We start from the raw sequence: 18,583 nt of genomic DNA, 5'->3' as shown, positions 1-18,583 counted from the left end.
TCCTTCCCTCCCTCCCTCCTTCCTTCCTTCCCTCCCCCCTTCCTTATCTTTTTTGTTTATTTTTTCAAGACAGGTTTCTCTGTGTAACAGCCTTGGCCATCCTGGAACTCGCTCTGGAGACAAGACCTCAAACTCACAGAGATTCATTTGCCTTTGCCCCTGAATGCTAGGATTAAAGGTGTGTACTGCTTGGCTGCTACTGCTGAGGCTGCTTCTCTTCCTCCTCCTCCTCCTCTTCCTCCTCCTCCTCCTCCTCCTCCTCCTCCTCCTCCTCCTCCTCCTCCTCCTCCTCCTTTCTTCTTCTCCTTTTCAAAATGGTGTTTCTCCATGTAGTTCTGGCTTTCCTGGAGTTCACTGTGTAGACCAGGCTGGTAGGATGACCTCTGACTCACTGAGATCCCTCTGCCTCTACTTTCCGAATTCTGGGCTTACAAATGTGTGCCACCACACCTGGCCACTTGTTTCTATTCCTTGCATCACTGACTGTGCAGGACAATGCCGTGAGGTCCCTGCTAGCCTATGCATCTTTGACTCTTTGCCCAGACTTCTCCAGTGCTTCTGTCTGGGGCCTTTGTTCTGTTAAATATCAGGATGAGGAACAAGTCGGATGGCTCTGCTTGTCACTTTACAGCATCATCCTAGACACGTAATAAGACAGGAGGTAAAAGACAAAGTTATTGAAAAGGGAGAAATAAAACTATTATTGTTGACAAGTGGCTTACGTCTATAAAGAAAGTATGAAAGAGTAAGTAAGAAAAATTATTGGAATGAAAACATTTTCATATAGTAAATCCTTCTCTTCATCTCATCCTGTGTTCCTCCAGAAGACGTTGCTTCAGCTGGCAAGGCCTCCAGTATACCTCCACCATCCTACATTAGGGATATATCCTCTCTCTCTCTCTCTCTCTCTCTCTCTCTCTCTCTCTCTCTCACAAGGTTTCTTCTGTAGTTTTGGTGTCTGTCCTGGAACTAGCTCTTGTTAGACCAGGCTAGCTTCCAACATACAGAGATCCGCCTGCCTCTGCCTCCCAATTGCTGGGATTAAAGTGTGCACCATCACCGCCCAGCCATATCCTCGCTTCTTGATTGCAGTTTAGTTTGCTGAGATCTTGATCACCTTTCCCTTCCATGAATGTCACCCTAGTACATTACACTGACGACATTGTGTTGGTTGAAACTAGCAGGCAGGAAGCAGCAAACTATTATAGACTTATTGATAAGACATTTGCATATCAGAAGATGCTAAGTGAGTCCAACTAAAATTTCAAGGTCCACTTTTGAGAGTTCCGGAGGTGTTTGCATTTCACGACTGCCCTTTTGTGGGGAAGGATAGGCTGCCACATCTGGTCCCCACAGATAATTAAGAATGGGCACAGTGCTTAGAGGGCCTCCTCTCTATATTTATGTGGGAGTGTCATATATCAATCTGTTGATTTCATTGGTTAAACAATAAAGAAACTGCTTGGCCCTGATAGGTTAAAACATAGGTGGGAGGAGTAAACAGAAGAGAATGCTGGGAGGAAGAGGAAGTGAGCTCAGAGACACCATGCTCTGCTCTCTGAGGCAGACGCATGAAGCTCGGACCCAGGACAGACGTAGGCTAGAATCTCCCTGGTAAGCCACCTCGTGGGCTACACAGATTATAAGAAATGGGCTAGTCCAGGTGCGAGAGTTAGCCGAAAAGAGGCTAGATATAATGGGCCAAGTAGTGTTTAAAAGAATACAGTTTGTGTGTTGTTATTTTGGGGCATAAGCTAGCCAGGCGGCCGGAGTGCCGGGGATGGGACACAGACCCGCCGCTCCTTCTTACAACACTATATAGAGACAGTATTTTCCTCGTTTGGATTTTTCACTTTAGCCCTTTTGCCAAATGGCCTGAAAAGCAATGCTCCTCTGCTGCTTTAGCCATAGGATGTGGAAGACTCAAGAGCATCTGAACTCTCAGTAGCAAGTAGAGAGCTGTTTTGAAGGTATCTACAGGGGAGCTATGGTGGAGGGTCTTGGGATTTGGGGGGCAAAGCCCTGCCATTGTTCACAGAAAAAGTACTTTCCTTCAGACAAACAGCCTTTCGCCTGCTACTGGGCCTTAGCAGACACTGAAGCTTGCTCTTGGCCCACAAGGTACCCGTTACTGCCCATCATGAACTGTGTGTTATCTGAACAATCAAATTGTAAGGTTGATCGTGCACACAAGACTCCATTGTCAACTGGAGGTGTTGAGCAGACCTCAGCGAGCACTGAAGACTAGCAGGTTACGGAATGAGGAAGCGACCCTAATGCCCATATTTCCCACTCTTGCCGTGCCGCCTTTGCCTGGAAGTCTCTGTGTGTAGACTCATGGCAAATTCTCCATGACTCATGGACAGAGTAAGAGAAGGTATGTACTGGGTTTCTAGATGGTTCTGCATCGTGGGCCGATATATCTTAAAACAGACAGTTACAGTGCAAGAGCCTCTCTCTGGAACATCCTTGGAGGACCGCAGTGAATGTAGATCTCATTGGGGAGAAATTTGGACAGTTTATCTGGTTGTGCACCTTGCATGGCAAAAGAAATGGCTATATATTTCTAAGGATGGCAGGTTGGACTGGATGGTTGGGGGATTGGAAGGACTATGAGTTTAAAAACTGATGATAACCCAGAGCAGGAGGATCCCTGTGAATTCAAGTTCACCCTTCTTTACATAGAGAGTTCCAGAATAGCCAGGACTACATAGCAAGACCTTGTCTCAACACCCCCCCCCCAAAAAAAAATCAACTGAAACCAGCAAAAAAAAAAAAAATTGATAAGGAAATCTAGGGAAGAAAAAAAATAGGCCTCTCTAAAAGGGAGAGGGGAGAAAAGGGGAAAGAAGATCAAGGAGATCTTCATATCACACACAAATGCTTACCCAAGGGTGACCTTAGCACAGGAATATGTGCGCGCATGTTCATGTGCGTGCACATGTGTGTATGCTTGTATGTGTGTGTGGTGTTTGATAAGGCCTTGCTCTGTAGCTTAGACAAGCTTGGAAATCTAGGTCCTTCTATCACTGCCTCCCAAATGCTGGGATTCTAGGTGGACCCTACCATGTCTGCCCAACAAACTCACTCCTTTTATTCTTCCACACCTCGGTTTCATGCCACCTCCTGAGGGGGCCCCTCTCTGAGCTCTTACCTAACTAACCCTCCCATTCCCTGAAGCTGGTTGTTCTTACACTCCCTTTCCCACAACCCGAGGATTGTCCTGCTGATTTGACACCCTGAGGGCGGCCGCGTCAGCCACCATGGCTCCTCACGTGGATTTCAGCCCGCGTTTTGCTGTGACCCTCATGGATGGCCTCCACTGTTTTCATTTAGAAACTACAGCTTCTTCTCAGTCTTCTCAAGCTTTCTACACACTGTCCTCCCTGCTGTCCCCTGAAATGAAGTTTTGTTTGTCGCGGTTCTCAGAAAATAGTGCTAATTAGACCATGTGTGGGAACCATGGGACTGACTAGTGTACTAAACATCCGAGTCTTTGATATTCTACTGGTTTCATTTCTGTGACTGTGGAAAAAAACAACAACAACAACAACACAAATACCGACAAAAAGCCAACCAACCAACCAACCAACCAACCAACCAACCAACCAAATATAGAGGTGGAGATGTTTTATTGTGCTTACACTTCCAAGATCCTGTCTATCATTTTGGGGAAGTCAAAGCAAGAACTTAAGCAGCTAGTCATATCACATCTACAGAGCAAAAATAGAATAAATGCACTCTTTCTTGGTTGCTTTCATCTGGCTTTTTCCTGTCTTATGTAGTTTAAGATTCTCTGCTGTGGTTTAAGATTCTCTGCCTAGGGAATGGTTCCACCCACAATGGGCTAGGTCTCCCAATAAGACACCCCCAGACATGGCCACAGACTAGCGATCTAAATAATTCTTCATTAACTCACTTTGTGAGAACCAAAGGTTTTATTGTTGTTGTTGTTTGGTTGGTTTTTTGAGACAGGGTTTCTCTGTGTAACCTCTCTGACTGTCTTGGAACTCACTCTGTAGACCAGGCCAGCCTCAAACTCACAGAGATCCATCTGCCTCTGCCTCCTAAGTACTGAGATTCAAGGTGTGCGCCGCCACTGCCTGGCCCTTAATAGGAATTAAGTTTTAATTACTGTGCTTTAGAAATCTAAGAATCAAAAATGCCTGTGGACAGCGAGCCCCTTGTTCAAGGACAGATGGTTCCCAAAATGCTGGAGGCCATTGTTTATGGGAGAAAACAAGCCAGGTGCTCTCACTCCCCTAATCAGGTTTGTTTGCCCCATCTGCACTGGGTGTGCTTCTTCACCTGTGGGTGGGAGGTCCATGGGCAGGAAATACATCAGGATGTACTCTTGCCCCTGATTGGACGTAGGCAGAAGGTACTTCAGGATGTATGTTTGTCCCTGATTGGACCTCATGGGGAAATGTAGTGAATTACAAATTTTGCCTTTTTAAGTCCCTGCAAAACTTGAATTAGGGCCATTTCCAGGGAACCAGATTATAGACCTGGCTAGAGTTCATCCACCTGGCCAGTATTTAATTTAAGCCTGCTTCAGATTTGGCTTTAAACTGTGATAGTGATCTTATTCATGTCCGGTGGGAGGTGGGATTAGCAACTTCCAGGTGATTCTAGGCTGTGTCAAGTTGACAGTTAAAGCCAGCGCAGACATCCCTGGTAGGATATTTGATATGAAAGCATTATCGTTGAATTTGAGGAGTGATCATGACTTTGTGTGAGTGTGTCTATGAAAGAATCTTTTTCTTTTAGAGGTATATGACATGTTGACAGTTTCTGAAAGAAATTATGTGATATATGGCATTAACTTTAAAGTATTAATAATTAGTGGAATTTAGATGACAAAAAATTCGAGTTGTTGCAGTTGAGTGACATGTGTTTAGAAGGTTCTTGCACTAGGGCTAGTCTTTCTACTCTGACAGATATTTTAATGTTTTCCATAAGAAACACTGGCCAGGTGGTGGTGGCGCATGCCTTTAATCCCAGCACTTGGGAGGCAGAGGCAGGTGGATCTCTGTGAGTTCGAGGCCAGCCTGGTCTACAAGAGCGAGTTCCAGGACAGGCTTCAAAGCCACAGAGAAACCCTGTCTCGGAAAAACAAAACAAAAAGACAAACAAACAAAAAACACTGAAAAGCAAGCACTAGGAATGTGGCTCAGACAGCAGTGTGCCTGTTTAGTATCCATGAAGCCCTGGGTTCAATCCCAGCACCACATAAACCAGGGGTGGTGGCACATGCCTGCTCTCTCAGCACTGGGGAGAGGGGACAGGAGGATCAGAAAGTCTACCTAGTACGTTCAAGGCCAGCCTGGGCTACGTGAGACCCTGTCTCAAATAAAACACATACATACACACCATAAAACGGGGGGTGGGGGTGGGGGGAGGACCAACTAAAAAACACTCCTCATTTGAGGACCCACTGGGTGCATTTTGGGGACCCTCGGTGGGTACCCAAAGGGAACTGGCACACAACCACCTGGAAAAGCTGTTCTGGAAAATTCGTTCACAACAAGGCAGGCAGGTGGCTGCTGCAGAGGAAATTTCTGAGCCCAGAGAAACCTGACTCGCTCTGGTCTTCTCATCACCGCAAAATAAATGGCAGCGTTGGCCCTTGGGAGGCTGAATTTCACCTGCTGGTTCCTCTAAGGCTCCACCTGCCTGCCTCTTCGCCTTGAGGAACACAGCGTCTGGGGAAGTACTTACGGACAGTGAATGAGATGCTCTGTTCTCTTCTAAACCAGCTTCCTAATGTGATTTCATTCTTACTGTTTTGTGCGGTGTCGGGATCAAACCCAGGACCTCCTACCTGCTAGGCAAGTGCTCTACCAGTAAGCCACACCCAGCTTCATTCTTGTGACTGAAGGAGTATTTTGATTTGTGTAGGAGTTGAACTAGCCTGCTGTCTTGTCTTGCCCTTCTAAGGCCCCAGGAAACCTCGTCCCCAACCTCAGTTCCCTGTGGGGCAAGTCACCCCCAAGAGAACTCCGGTCTTGCTTGGCGGTGGGGACTCAAGGTCAACGCTGAGGGCGGGGCCCGCTGGGGCTAGGGTGGAGCAGGGCTGGCCGGTGTGGCAGGTTTGAGCTCACCCACTGCAGGATGTGTTGATACAACAGAGTGGCCTCTGGAGAGGGAGCTGGGACAGTGTGTGGAGAGGGAGAGGCTAGGCAGCCTCCCTGCCACTGGGCTCTGGGCCACCTTGAAAGCCACAACTGACTGTGGCTGCCGCCTGCTGCTGCTGCCTCTGTTGCTGCTGGGCACTCCCTGCTGCAGGAATTGGGCAGTGGGTCTCCACCCAAACCAGCTCCAAGGAAACTCAGGTGAGAAAGGTCTTGGTGTTGTGCTTTTTGGTCTGCATGAAACTAATGTCTTATAGTTCTGTGAACGTGTTGCCTCGTTTATCAGACAGAATAGAAAAAAAAAAATCCCTTTCTGATTCATTTTGGTGCCCAAAGGCAAAACTGCAGCTCCAGTTGGTGGACTTCTGGGGCGGGGTTTAAGGAAAAGTCAGGACATCCTCTTTGACAATTACTTTGTGATTAATATTGAGCTTGCTCTATGCTAAGCTAATGGATTAGTCCCAGCCTCGGGATTTTGCTAGCTATGGAGATATGGAGAAACTGAGCACCTGTTAAGCAAGTCATTGATAATCGGCAGCAGACAGGAGGCAGGGTAGTCTGGGAGGGCTAATGGGAGAATGGAACGGCGGCAGGACCACGTGGGGTGTGGAGGGGAAAGACTGAGGCTCCGGCTCAGCTGGGGAGCATGAGCAAAGGCCCTGAGGTAGGTGCAGGATTAGGGAGAAAGAGGGGAGTGAAGACGTGAAGCCGAGCAGACAGGCCACTCCTGGGGCCTCCACTTGGCCTGATTGTGAGTCTTAGACTTCATCCTGCTGGGGCCCAGGCCTGGGGTCTGGCAGGCCGTGGACCTGCCGAGTGTTATGAAGTGAAATCGATGCTTAGAGGCCAGCGGTTTTCTAGGTTGACACTAAGGAAAACGATGGCGAGAAGCAATGGGGGCCCTCTCGGGGCCTCCCCTGTGGACAGGCCCCCATTCACTGCCTGCACCCACTGGAAAGCGTCTTGGCCTTCCTTCCTAACCCAGGAAAGCATCCTCCCTTGCCTTCTGCTCCAGCAGAGACACTAAAGGAAATCAGTGCCCTGGGTACCGTGACTGTTTTGTTTCATGAGTGTGTGGTGTGTGGGCCCCAAAGGTCCAGGAGAAGAGTTCTAGAGAAGGGTTTGGTGGAGGGGGATGGGAAAGAGGGGTGCACAGTCAGAAAAGATGAATCAGTGCTCTAGGGGTACAGAAGACTGTGTGTGAGGACTCACTTAGAACAGGTAGAACTCTGGTTCTCCAGACCCGAAGGTGGCAGCCTGGGAGGCTTGGAAATGGAATCGTGGAGGAAGAGAGTTGGGGAGAGGGGTCCCTCATGGATGGAACCAGGGGAAGGGTCAAGGCTTGGGAAGCCTTGAAGTAGAGGGTCCTGAACCCCAGGATCTGGAGTTGAGCCTAGAGCTATTCAGTGGAGTCAGGGCGGGACCTGGGGTACCAGGCTCTGGCAGTCACACAGAAACAAGAATAGGGGAGTCTGTGCCAGCCAGGGAGGAAAGGAGGCTCAGGGCCTTATGGCTGGAGACCTGGACCTGCAGACCTTAGGGGTTTCCTGGCTTGGGCCGTGGGGTTAGATGAGGTAGCAGTGGCGGGTGATGATGCTAGAAGATGACAGGAAAGGCAGCTTCTTACTGAACGCGCAGGTGTGGGAGGGACCCTCCTGGGTCTGAACCTGATGTGATATTTAGTGAAAACTTTGGGACTCTTTGCAAGTTTGTTCTCTCTATGTATGTATGTATGTATGTATGTATGTATGTATGTATGTATGTATGTACACACATAGTTCAAGGCTGGCCTTGAACTCAGGATCCACCTGCTTCTGACTTCCAGCCTTGGGATTAAAGGCACGTACTGCCGCACCTGGCTCTCTCCCTCTACTTGATGGTTTCTGGGATTGAACTCAGTTAAATCTGGCCAGGTGGCAGGTGCATTTTTCTCCACTAAGCAATCTCCCAGGCCCATGCTAAATGTCTGGAGGTGCGGGAATGTGAGTCACAAATGTCACACGCCACACTTTGGAATGCGTTGTCCCCAGCCTCGAGTAGGCTCCTTACAGTGTACACGGAGTGGTTGGGAAGCAGCTGGGAGAGCCAGGGCCTTAGTTGCTTTTCTCTGACCAACCTTGGAAGTCCCGTCCCCCCAGCCTGAGCACTTGAAAGGCTTGGCGCTGGAACTTTTAGCTTTCCATGTTTTGCAATGTATACACACACACACAATACACCATCTTGGGGATAGAATCCAAGTCTACAGGCAAAACTCATTCCACGTCTCAACGTAAACATTGCATACTCATGGCTGGAGGGGAATTTGTTATTTTCAGAGCACAGCTGTAACTAGCAGGTCAAGGTGGAGGTGGGGGTGGGACACTTCTTCCAGATGTGGCATCATATTGGTGCTCCCAAGTTTCAATTTGGGGTGATTTGGGTTCATTAATGTTGATTTATTTGTCTTTGTCTGTCTCTCTTTGTCTGTGTATCTGTGTATGTGTGAGTGGTTTAGCAGGCACTGGGGATTGAGCTAGGCTGTGTTCAGTGAACAGACATGGCTATGTCAGGACTCTATTACTGGGCTAGAACCCAGTGAGTTTTTTTTTTTTTTAAATCCTAACTTAAATCATGTTAAGATTTTCATATATTTATTACCTTCTATCTCTCTCTTTTTTTCCCCTCCAGACTAAGGCTGGGCCAACATGGCATCTGTGTTTCGAAGTGAGGAGATGTGTTTATCCCAAGTCTTTCTCCAGGTGGAGGCTGCCTATTGCTGTGTAGCTGAGCTGGGAGAGCTTGGCTTGGTTCAGTTCAAAGATGTAGGTGCTGCATTCTTTGGAGATAAGGGGAAGGTGGGGTGGCAATGGATAGCCCTTGCACAATGCTTCCTGATAAGCAACAAAACACACTCTGCTGGAAGAGGAGCCCAGAGCTAGGATAGGCGGAATTCCAGGGCCCGGACCTTCCGGCCGAGATTTCTCCTGACCCTCAGCGGGTCACTCTCTACTCTCCTCCTCCTCCGACGCTTCTCTAGGAATGTTTTGAAGCTGCAGTTCAGTGAGTGGGTGTTTCAGTTCTTGCACAGCATCTCCACATACTGGATCTAGGCAGTGAATAGAGAATTACCAATTTTCAAAGTAGATGCAGAATCTATTTTCTCTGACTAGTCAGACTAGAGGCAACGCATCCATCCTGGAATTGGCAATTGCTTCAGACACTGAGTTCCGGTAATGGCACTCTAGGGATGGGCTATCAGGAGTGTTGCTCCTTAGGGGCCGTTTATATCTTTGCCAAGCTTTAACTGAGTCCAATTTAGAAAATAAGTCCTTTTTTATTTCCTCACCAAGGTCAAAGTCAAACCTTGGCTCCCTCGTGGGAGGCCCTGGTCTTGTCCTTTGCATTGCTAGTTAGCATAGCACCCGACCAGAGGCCAGTCCTCACTAACAATTTTTTTTTAAAGATTTTATCTTTATCATGAGTAAGTGTGCGTGGGCATGCATGCACACATCTGAGTGTGGTGCTCACGAGGTCAGAGGCATTGGGTCTCCTGGTGCTGGGGCTCGGCGGCGTGACTGTGAGCTGCCTGACTTGCTTTCTGGAACCCTAACTGGAAGACCGGAAAGTGCGCTTAACCACTGAGCCCTCTCTCTAGGCCTAATGTTTATTAGGTTAAGCTGAGAGTTACCCACAGCAGAGGGTGAATTCTCGTTGATGACCCGGATGCACTCTGTAGACCTGTACAGTGTTCTCGATCCCCTCGTATTCCTGACCCCACTGAGGACGGTAGGAATGGAAGGTGCAACTTGCCGGGACTCATACATCCCGTGCGCAGCATGTGTGTTCCTAACGCCTTGCTAGCAGCAGTCTCCAGCGTCCAGAGGGTAATGAAGTGAGGGGAGGAAGACACTGGTAGCTGCAGATCCCTAACGTGAGCCCGTGCTTCCCCTTTCCTGCAGCTCAATGCAAATGTGAACAGCTTCCAGAGGAAGTTTGTGAATGAAGTCCGAAGGTGCGAGTCGCTGGAGCGAATCCTCCGTAAGCCACTTTCCTCTCGTTGCCTAACTGTGAACCAAAAGCGGTAGCTAGTTTATAGAACTTAATTACCGTGATTCCCCGCACCCTCTGCCTTGGGAACCACTTCAGGAAGCGTTACATGGCAGAGAGCTGTGCCAAGCCAACGTGGGAAAGAGGATGGACCCCCCCACTCCCCATGGGTCAGGAACTAGAGCAGCCCAGATAACTCAGCTGGCCCGAGGCACCTCTTCTGCTGGACCCCCACTTCCGGATTCTGGGAAGTCGTGATATCTGTGCTTTCCTTCAGGTTTTCTGGAAGATGAGATGCAAAACGAGATTGTAATCCAGACGCCCGAGAAGGAGCCAGAGACGCCTCTCCCCCGAGAAATGATCACCCTGGAGGTAAGAGCCTCGCTTTACAAACATCCCCTGAGCTGAGGACGGTCAAGTAGTTTTTAGATTCTTTACATGTGAACAAGTAGGTGATAGTTCCTTTTTGGGGGCTACTTTGTGTCTGCTCTGGCTAGTTTTATGTCAGCATGTCACAAGTTAGAGCTATCTGAGAGGAGGGAGCGTCAGTTGAGAAAAATGTCTCCATAAAATGGGGCTGTAGGCCCGCCTAGAGCGTATCTTCTTATTTAGTGTGGATGAGGGAGTGTTCAGACCATGGTGGAGGTAGCGTGTCCTGGGCTCTTGCAGGGTGAACAAGCCATGGGGAACAAGCTAGTAAACAGTGCCCCTCCATGACCTCCGTATCAGCTCCTGCCTCCAGCATCCTGCCCCGGTTGAGTTCCTGCCGTTCACCACAGCAAAAGAAACCCTAACTAAGATAGTGTCCTAGGAAAATCTCAGGGTACAACTTTAGGGCCTCTTATGCCGATTGGGGAGGGAGCTGTTTTCCTTTCTCAACACCGCTCTGAGCAAGCTCGCCCCACTTTGAGGAGGGATTTCTTTCTTTCTTTCTTTCTTTCTTTCTTTTCTTTTCTTTTCTTTTTTTTTTTTTTTTTTTTGAGACAGGGTTTCTCTGTAGCTTTTGGTGCCTGCTGTCCTGGAACTAGCTCTGTAGACCAGGCTGGCCTCGAACTCCTTTGAGTATAGAAGTTTCTCACAGGCAGTGGAGTCTTATCTATGTGGTACCATAGGACAGGCTGAACGGGATGTGTTCCTCTTAAGTGCCTGGCAGAACAAAGTTTGTGAACTGGCTCTTTTAAACTTAAAAAAAAAAAATTTCCTCCAGCTGGACTCTGACTGATTGGTTTAACTGACTGTTCTGTAAACTCTTCAACTGTGCCGAGACAGGCACCTTCAAGTCTCACTGCTCCAAATCCCAGCATTCAGTTTTTTCTGACAGTATACACTTGTTTTCAGGAGGCAGAGGGGAAGGTAGCATCATTGGTATAGACAGCCCTTCTTGGGTATACTTATTTTACATGTCTGAGTGTTTGCCTGCATGTATGTATATGCACCATGTGCGTGCTTGGTGCCCATGGAGGACAGAGAGGCCTTTGAATCACTCGGAACTGGAGTTAAGTTGGCTGTGAGCCAACATGTGGGTGCTGGACAGAACCTAGGTCCTCTGCAAGAGCAGCAAATACTGTTAACCCACTGAGCCCAGTCTCTAGTCCTCTCTATTGTAATTTCCCCCAAGACAGGGTTTCTCTGTGTAGCCCTGGCTGTCCTGGAACTCAACTCAGTCTGTAGACCAGGCTGGCCTCAAACTTACAAAGGCCCACCTGCCTTTGCCTTCTAAGTGCTGGGATTAAAGGCGTGTGCCACCACTGCCCAGCTCTCCATTCTATTTTAAAGTTTTTTTTTTAAATAAGTGACCTAGGTTTTTCCTTTTCCTCCCTCCCTCCTTCCCTCCCTCCCTCCCTTCCTCCCTTCCTTATTAGATACGGTGTGTCCATTATACAGCTCTGACTGTCCTAGAACTCACTAAGTAGACCAGGTTAGCCTTGAACTCCCAGAGATCCACCTGCCTCCACCTCTTAAGTACTGAAATTAAAGGTGTGAAACACCATGCCTGACTGTTACATTTCAATATTAAATTTACAAATCATGTGTAGAATGTACTACATCTCATTTATTGGGCTTTGAATTTGAATAGCTATATCTTTTCACTTTCCAGATTTCTAATAGTTATCTTTTTATGTCTGTCTGATTTTCAAGTTCTTACATTTCTTTATGTCTCTCGGGTGAGTGTGGATGTGCACATACTATGATGTGCGTATGGAAGTCAGAGGACCACTTGCAGGGGTTGGTTCTTTCCTTCACTCCGTGGGGCCTGGGATTAGAACTTGAGTTGTCAGGCTTGGTGGCAAGTGCCTTTACCTGCGGAGCCATCTTGCTGGTCCGCTGCCTGCTTTCTTATTTGAGGTAACTGCTGTTTAACCATTTATTATTTTTCCTTATTAATGAAGGGAACACCCTCTCTTACTTACCTCTTTGAACATTCTAAAACAAAACAGAAAAGTTGTTTTTCCAGACTATTCTATGATTGACTGCCATGTGATTTATGTGTGTGTGTCCGACCTGATTTGCTGGTGATTTTTCCCATCAGGTTTCATACAAGCTTTATTCTCTCGTGTGTGTGCTCAGTCAGGAGAATAAATTGTTGTGGGTTTTTTTGCTTTGTTTTGTTTTTGACTCAGTTCTGCCTTCTTGCTTTTTTTCTCACTATTCTCTGTAGCCTCTTATCTCTTGTTTGAATTTGGTTCTTCAGATCCATGGATCCACGTAGAACTGGGCAGAGGTCATGGGGGGAGGGGGGAGAATACTCTCCTGTCTTGCATTTTAACCTAGATTTCCAACTGTAAAATTACTTTCTTACCTAAAGGGGACAAGACACCATGAGTTCCTCAAGAGTTCTCCTTCATCCTTCAGTGATTGTGGATTGCCACTGTCGGAGGATGACACTCCAGACAGTGTTTGTCAGGCCTTTGCTGCCTTCCACAAGAATGTTGAATTTACAGCCGACTGGAGCGCCCAGCTTCAGCTGTAGTTTGACGGGGATGGCCTCTCTGCTCTCTGGTTCTCGGGATCAGGGTCAGTGTGTAGGATGAGGGTCACAGCACTTTTAACTCGGCTTATTTTTTTCTTCCCTCCGCAGAGTACTCTGGAGAAACTGGAAGGAGAGCTCCAGGAAGCCAACCAGAGCCAACAGGCTTTGAAGAAGAGCTTTCTGGAACTGACAGAACTCAAATACCTCCTAAAGAAGACCCAGGACTTTTTTGAGGTGTTTCTTGGGGGGGGGGGTCCTTTCCTCGGATCCCCAAGTTTCTGTTTTAAAAATTGGCTGGTCTGGACTATGGATAAAACACTTTGTTTCTTGGCCCGTGGCCATTCTATCAGCAAAGTGGGGAGTACTCCAACAGTGATTCCTGTTCAAGGGAATGCAAAAAAAAAAAAAAAAAAAAAAAATGATGGCACTTGGGTCAGGCATGGTGGTGACACCTTCAATCCCACTGCTTGGGAGGCAGAGGCAGGCTTGGTCTATAGATCAAGTTCTAGGCTAATTAGGGTGACATAGTGACACCCTGTCTCAATAAGAAAAGTATGACCCAAGAGAAGGGGAGCCAGAACAAGGAGGATGGGGTTTGAGTAGACTTAGGGTTGGGGTGGGAAGGTTTGGGGGTTTTTGTTCTGACAAGGAGCTCTTTCTTGTTCACTTCTGTTAACATCTGTGGAAGATTAAAGCTTCCTTATCAAAGCCTGAGGTCCGGGTGCTTCTAAGGTGCCTGTGTTTGATGACAGGGCTGGTGTTTGTCTTTCAGACAGAAACCAACTTAGCTGACGATTTCTTTGTTGAAGACACTTCGGGTCTCTTGGAGTTAAGAGCCATACCTGCGTTCATGACTGGGAAGTTGGGGTTAGTATCACTCCATGTCCTAAGAGTTGGGTGTGGGTAGGTTCCTGGTCTTTTGCCTGATACCTGGTATTTGGTAAATCTCCCCAACTGAGGGAGAACTGGGTATGAATGCAAGGCTTCCATGCAGGGACAGACCCGGGGGTAACCTACAAGGCTGGTGAGGTGAGCGAGGGAGAGCCCTTGTTCGTGACTATGCTCATGGCTTCAAACTGGAGAGTGCCTGCCTGTGTACAGGGCTCCCATATGGGGCGGATGTGGCTTCATGGTTTATTTGTGACTCTTCTCTAGCTTTGGGACAAAGCTAGGAGGTAGGTATGTTCCACCCCGCCCCCCTTGTGTTTGATAAAATATATTTGGAGTTTTCAAATGTTGTTAGGGATGACAAAGTTGAGCAGGCAAATGAACCCTAAGTGGTAGAACTATGGCATGATATTCATGAAAATATGTGGCAGTTAAAAATGGGGGTGCAGGGGCTGGAGAGATGGCTTAGAGGTTAAGAGCATTGCCAGCTCTTCCAAAGGCCCCGAGTTCAATTCCCAGCAACCACATGGTGGCTCACAACCATCTGTAATGGGGTCTGGTGTCCTCTTCTGGCCTTCGAGCATACACACAGACAGAATATTGTATACATAATAAATAAATAAATATTTAAAAAAATGGGGGTGCATTCAGTGTTTATGTGAGGTCGATGAAGTTTAAAACATTAATGAACATTGTGGCTGGAGGCCCCTAATTTTTTATTCAGTAAATATTTGTGAGCTTATTGAGATTTGAAATGGAGCTGACTGTGGTTGCACACACCTTTAATCCCAGCACTCTGGAGGCAGAGGCAGGCTGACCTCTACAAGTTCCAGGCTAGTTTGGTCTACATAGAGAGCTTCCAGGTAAGGACTACAGAGAAACCCTTTCTCAAAAACAAAACAAAAAACCCAAAACCCAAAATGAAATGGAAAGAAGATGACATTTATATAAATATTTTACTTGAAGGTAATAAAAGATCAACGTTATCTAAAGTAATAAACCATTGAAAAGTTACATTTTTGAAGACCATGTTAGACATTTAAGCCAGCAGTTATCTAAGTACCAGGATGCTGTAAACAGAGATATTTGGATATCAGTGTGTATTTCTTTTTATCTTCTTATTTTTTAAAATATTTTTAGTGTGTGTTTCTTAATACATTGCTTCTGAAAAATAAGGGTGCATACAGACCATTGAACATTTACTGACAATGACTATAACACCATAGGAATGGTTTATTGTATTATATATTTATGTGTATATAATATAGTATTATAGACCACGTAATGTTACTATAGCATAGATAGAATCGCAATGATTAAGGACACAGTATCGAAGAAAACAGACAATCCAACAGGCTGTGGGCAGGGGGGATGTGTGGCTTGTGAGCAGCTCCCGTCATCCCACGGGCCCTGGGCCTCAGTGTTATCTCTTGCTGCTGTCTAGGTTCACGGCTGGCGTGATACACAGGGAGAGGATGGCTTCCTTCGAGAGGCTGCTGTGGAGAGTTTGCCGGGGAAACGTGTACTTGAAGTTCAGCGAGATGGACACGCTTCTGGAGGATCCCGTGACGGTGGGTGTGTCAGGCCTCCAGAAAGGGCTGTGCAAGCTTCCTGGAGTCCCTAGCACTAAAGACAGCTCACTCACCACCAGCTAGTATCTGTGTCCTCTCCTGCCCACTTCTTCTTTCTTTTTCTTCTCTATTTTCCCCAGGCCCCACCTTTTAAATTCAGTATGTTTGAAGGGCCCTTCTAAGGACCAGTTCTTCTTAACACCTCGTAGTTGGTTCACTCCTCAAAGTGTGTGGGCATCTTGCTTCTAGAACCTTACTATACAAGAGGCCGAAGCTGTTTTCTTCACAAATGCACCCAGAGACGACTGGAGTCTGTCTTTCTCAAGCTTCGGGGTGCACACAGGTTGCAGAGTCACCTGGGATCTCGCTTGGCCGGGGTGGAACCTAAGGGTTGCGGTTGCAGTTCTTACAGCATCCCGAAGATGTTGGTAAGATAGATGGAACTGGCTGCTACAGCCCTCAGGCTTCTTCCCCGAAGGCTACACATTCCTCGCTGGTAATTCCACCAGTAATTGCCTTCCTGCACCCTTCCAATTAACGTTTAAACGCTCTTGTTCTTTCACTCCCAGAAACCAAGTCTGTAATCTTCCAGGCTTGATGCTAAAAACTTGAATCTTAAATTTCATTTGATTGAAAAAAGAAAGCCACCATTAAAATAAAATAGAAAACAAATCTTAAAAAAAGACACATGTATTTATCTGGGGAGGAGATGACAGGGTTTTCCCAGAGTGAGGCTTGCTCATTGCATCTGGGTTGTGCTGACCCCACTGGGAGAAACTTGATCCCATAATTTGTGATAGTGGGGGGGGGCAGTTCACGCTCTTCCCTGTGAATAATTTTTAAAATATACAAAACATACTCTCCAGTAAGTACACCAGTATATTTAAACTATCTTCTTGTATTGCTTTTCTCTAACCACGGGCAGTAATAATTTTACATGGAAATGAGTTTTTTGCTTTTTTGTTTAAAATAAGAAAATTTCTACCCTTAATCCCGTGCATCCTTTAGTCTTATTATTTGTGTCCGTGTGTGTCTTGTTTTGTTTTGTTTTTGTTTTTGATAAAGTCTCATGTAGCCCAGACTGGCTTTGGATTGTCCAGGTAGCAGAGACAGGCCTGCAGTCCTGGTCTTCTTGCCTGCTGTGCGGTGTTGAGATCGCATGCATGGGCCAATCATGCTTGGCTTCTATGGTTATTTTAAATTGGATTGTCACTTGACAGTCAAGTTTTGACATGTAGTTGTCTTGATGGGAGAGCATTTATAAAGGGAACATATGGAGAAAGATGATCCAGGTCGTGGAGGGTCACACAGCAGGTGCTGGAAGTCGGAATGGATCCCTGAGTCCAGTGAATCTAGAGTCTAGATGACCTCAAAGATTCTGAAAAAGACCGGACAGCTTCCCTGGGTGGAGGAAGTTTGGAAGTTGTGCAAAGCAGTTGTTACCCTGTTCCTATGATCATGTATACCCATTTGTCTCTGAGGGACCATCAGGATGTGACTCTCTGGCTATATCTCTGGACATTTTGTTTCCAATTACCCTACCTAGCCTCTGCATCCCTCTGCTCCTGGACCTTTTGGTAGTGGTGGTGGTTTTGAAACAGTGTATTCCCAGCTTGGCTTAAACTCAATGCCCTCTTCCTCATCCTTGTAGCCCTGGGATTATGCATGTGGCTTTTTTCTTCTTGATGAATTAGTTTTATAATATAAATCTAAGGAAGGTAGGCTTGAAGGGTATGTGATGCCTTCATGACCCTTTCTGGTCCTGACAAGTGGCTTCCCTCTGAGGTGGCCCCTGATGCTGGGACGCCGAGTGCATGAGATGAGTTTATTGGATCGGAACCTTCAACAGCAAGTTTTATAATTTCCCCCATTCCCTCAAATGAAAAACAACTACAAACTGGCAGCCCTGTTTCAGTCCATACTCGCCTCTTTACAAATGACTTTTGCATTGCTACGGACTAAACTCATGACTCTGCACTAGCTAGGCAAGCACCCAGGCACTGAGCTACTCCTAGCCCGAAATAGTGGCTTTTGCTTTTTGTTTTGTCTCTGTTCCTTTTGTTTTAAGACAGGGTTTCACTCCTTTGTCCTGACTGGTCTGAAACTTGTGACATTCACCTGCCTCTGCGTTCCTTCCGAGTGCCACCACTCCACTCCCAGCCCAAGTGGTGTTCTTAAGGGTGCCTCGTCAGTAGCTGTGAGTCACTACTAGTCACAGCTCTCCCTTAGGAAGTACCAAACAGACTGTGATGTGCAGATGTTTCCAGCTGCTTCTGATGCCCAGGCTAGCCACTGCTGTTCTGAACCATGAAATCCATTACATATCCTAGCCCCTCCTGGAGGTGTTTTCTTAGGTGTGAGCACCTCTTCCCTGTGGGAATGAGAACAGACAGAATTCAAAGCCCGGCTGTGGTCACTGGCACATAGCAAGCAAAGCAGCTGTTAGAGTCCTTTCTGTGTTTATGATTTATGTTCTGCCAGGGGAGAATGTTTACATCGGGGTTCCACCTCCAACACTGGGAAGGAAGGAAGGAAGCAAGGAAAGAAAGAGGGGAAATAACCTTATTTTCCTGATATTCCAGAAAGAAGAAATGAAAAAGAATATATTCATCATATTTTATCAAGGGGAACAGCTCAGGCTGAAGATCAAGAAGATCTGTGATGGGTGAGTGAGGCTGTCACGCTCTGTCCTGGTGGTGGGCTTGGGAGTGGGTGGAGCCATGTGGAATGACACGCCCTCTCTGAGGATGACGAGGATTTCAGAATAACTTTCTGAAGACCATTTAGGAGGATGCTGGAAGTGCAGCCAGCTGTTACTAGTTGTGAGGATACTACCAGGGCAGTACTAGGTAGAGACACAACCTGTTTCAGAGTATATCTTGTTCTACTTTGTTGAGTGGGCAGCCTCAGGCTGGAGCTGGAGCATGGTGGGAGGGCATTGCCTGGCATGCTAGAGGCCCTGGGTTTGACTCATTGGCACAGAAAAAGAATAA

At 47.0% G+C, this 18,583-nt stretch overlaps 1 protein-coding gene across 1 annotated transcript in view; it reads left to right on the top strand.

The window, feature by feature from the left end:
* Atp6v0a4 (ATPase H+ transporting V0 subunit a4) overlaps nucleotides 1–18,583 on the top strand; it is a 78,500-nt gene that overhangs the window by 27,974 nt on the left and 31,943 nt on the right. The window contains exons 2-8 of the mRNA XM_050147994.1: nucleotides 8,802–8,935; nucleotides 10,073–10,151; nucleotides 10,438–10,532; nucleotides 13,240–13,365; nucleotides 13,904–13,998; nucleotides 15,464–15,590; nucleotides 18,173–18,255. Coding sequence (XP_050003951.1) covers nucleotides 8,819–8,935; nucleotides 10,073–10,151; nucleotides 10,438–10,532; nucleotides 13,240–13,365; nucleotides 13,904–13,998; nucleotides 15,464–15,590; nucleotides 18,173–18,255 — 722 coding nt within the window. The 5' untranslated portion in view covers nucleotides 8,802–8,818. The remainder of the gene's footprint in view (nucleotides 1–8,801; nucleotides 8,936–10,072; nucleotides 10,152–10,437; nucleotides 10,533–13,239; nucleotides 13,366–13,903; nucleotides 13,999–15,463; nucleotides 15,591–18,172; nucleotides 18,256–18,583) is intronic.

This window comes from Alexandromys fortis, unplaced genomic scaffold (assembly GCF_014885135.2).
Source record: "Alexandromys fortis isolate MF-2015 unplaced genomic scaffold, M_Fortis_MF-2015_v1.1 scaffold_57, whole genome shotgun sequence".
NCBI lineage: Eukaryota > Metazoa > Chordata > Mammalia > Rodentia > Cricetidae > Alexandromys > Alexandromys fortis.
The sequence above is the reverse complement of the archived record's forward strand: the minus strand, read 5'-3'. Positions and strand labels throughout refer to the sequence as shown.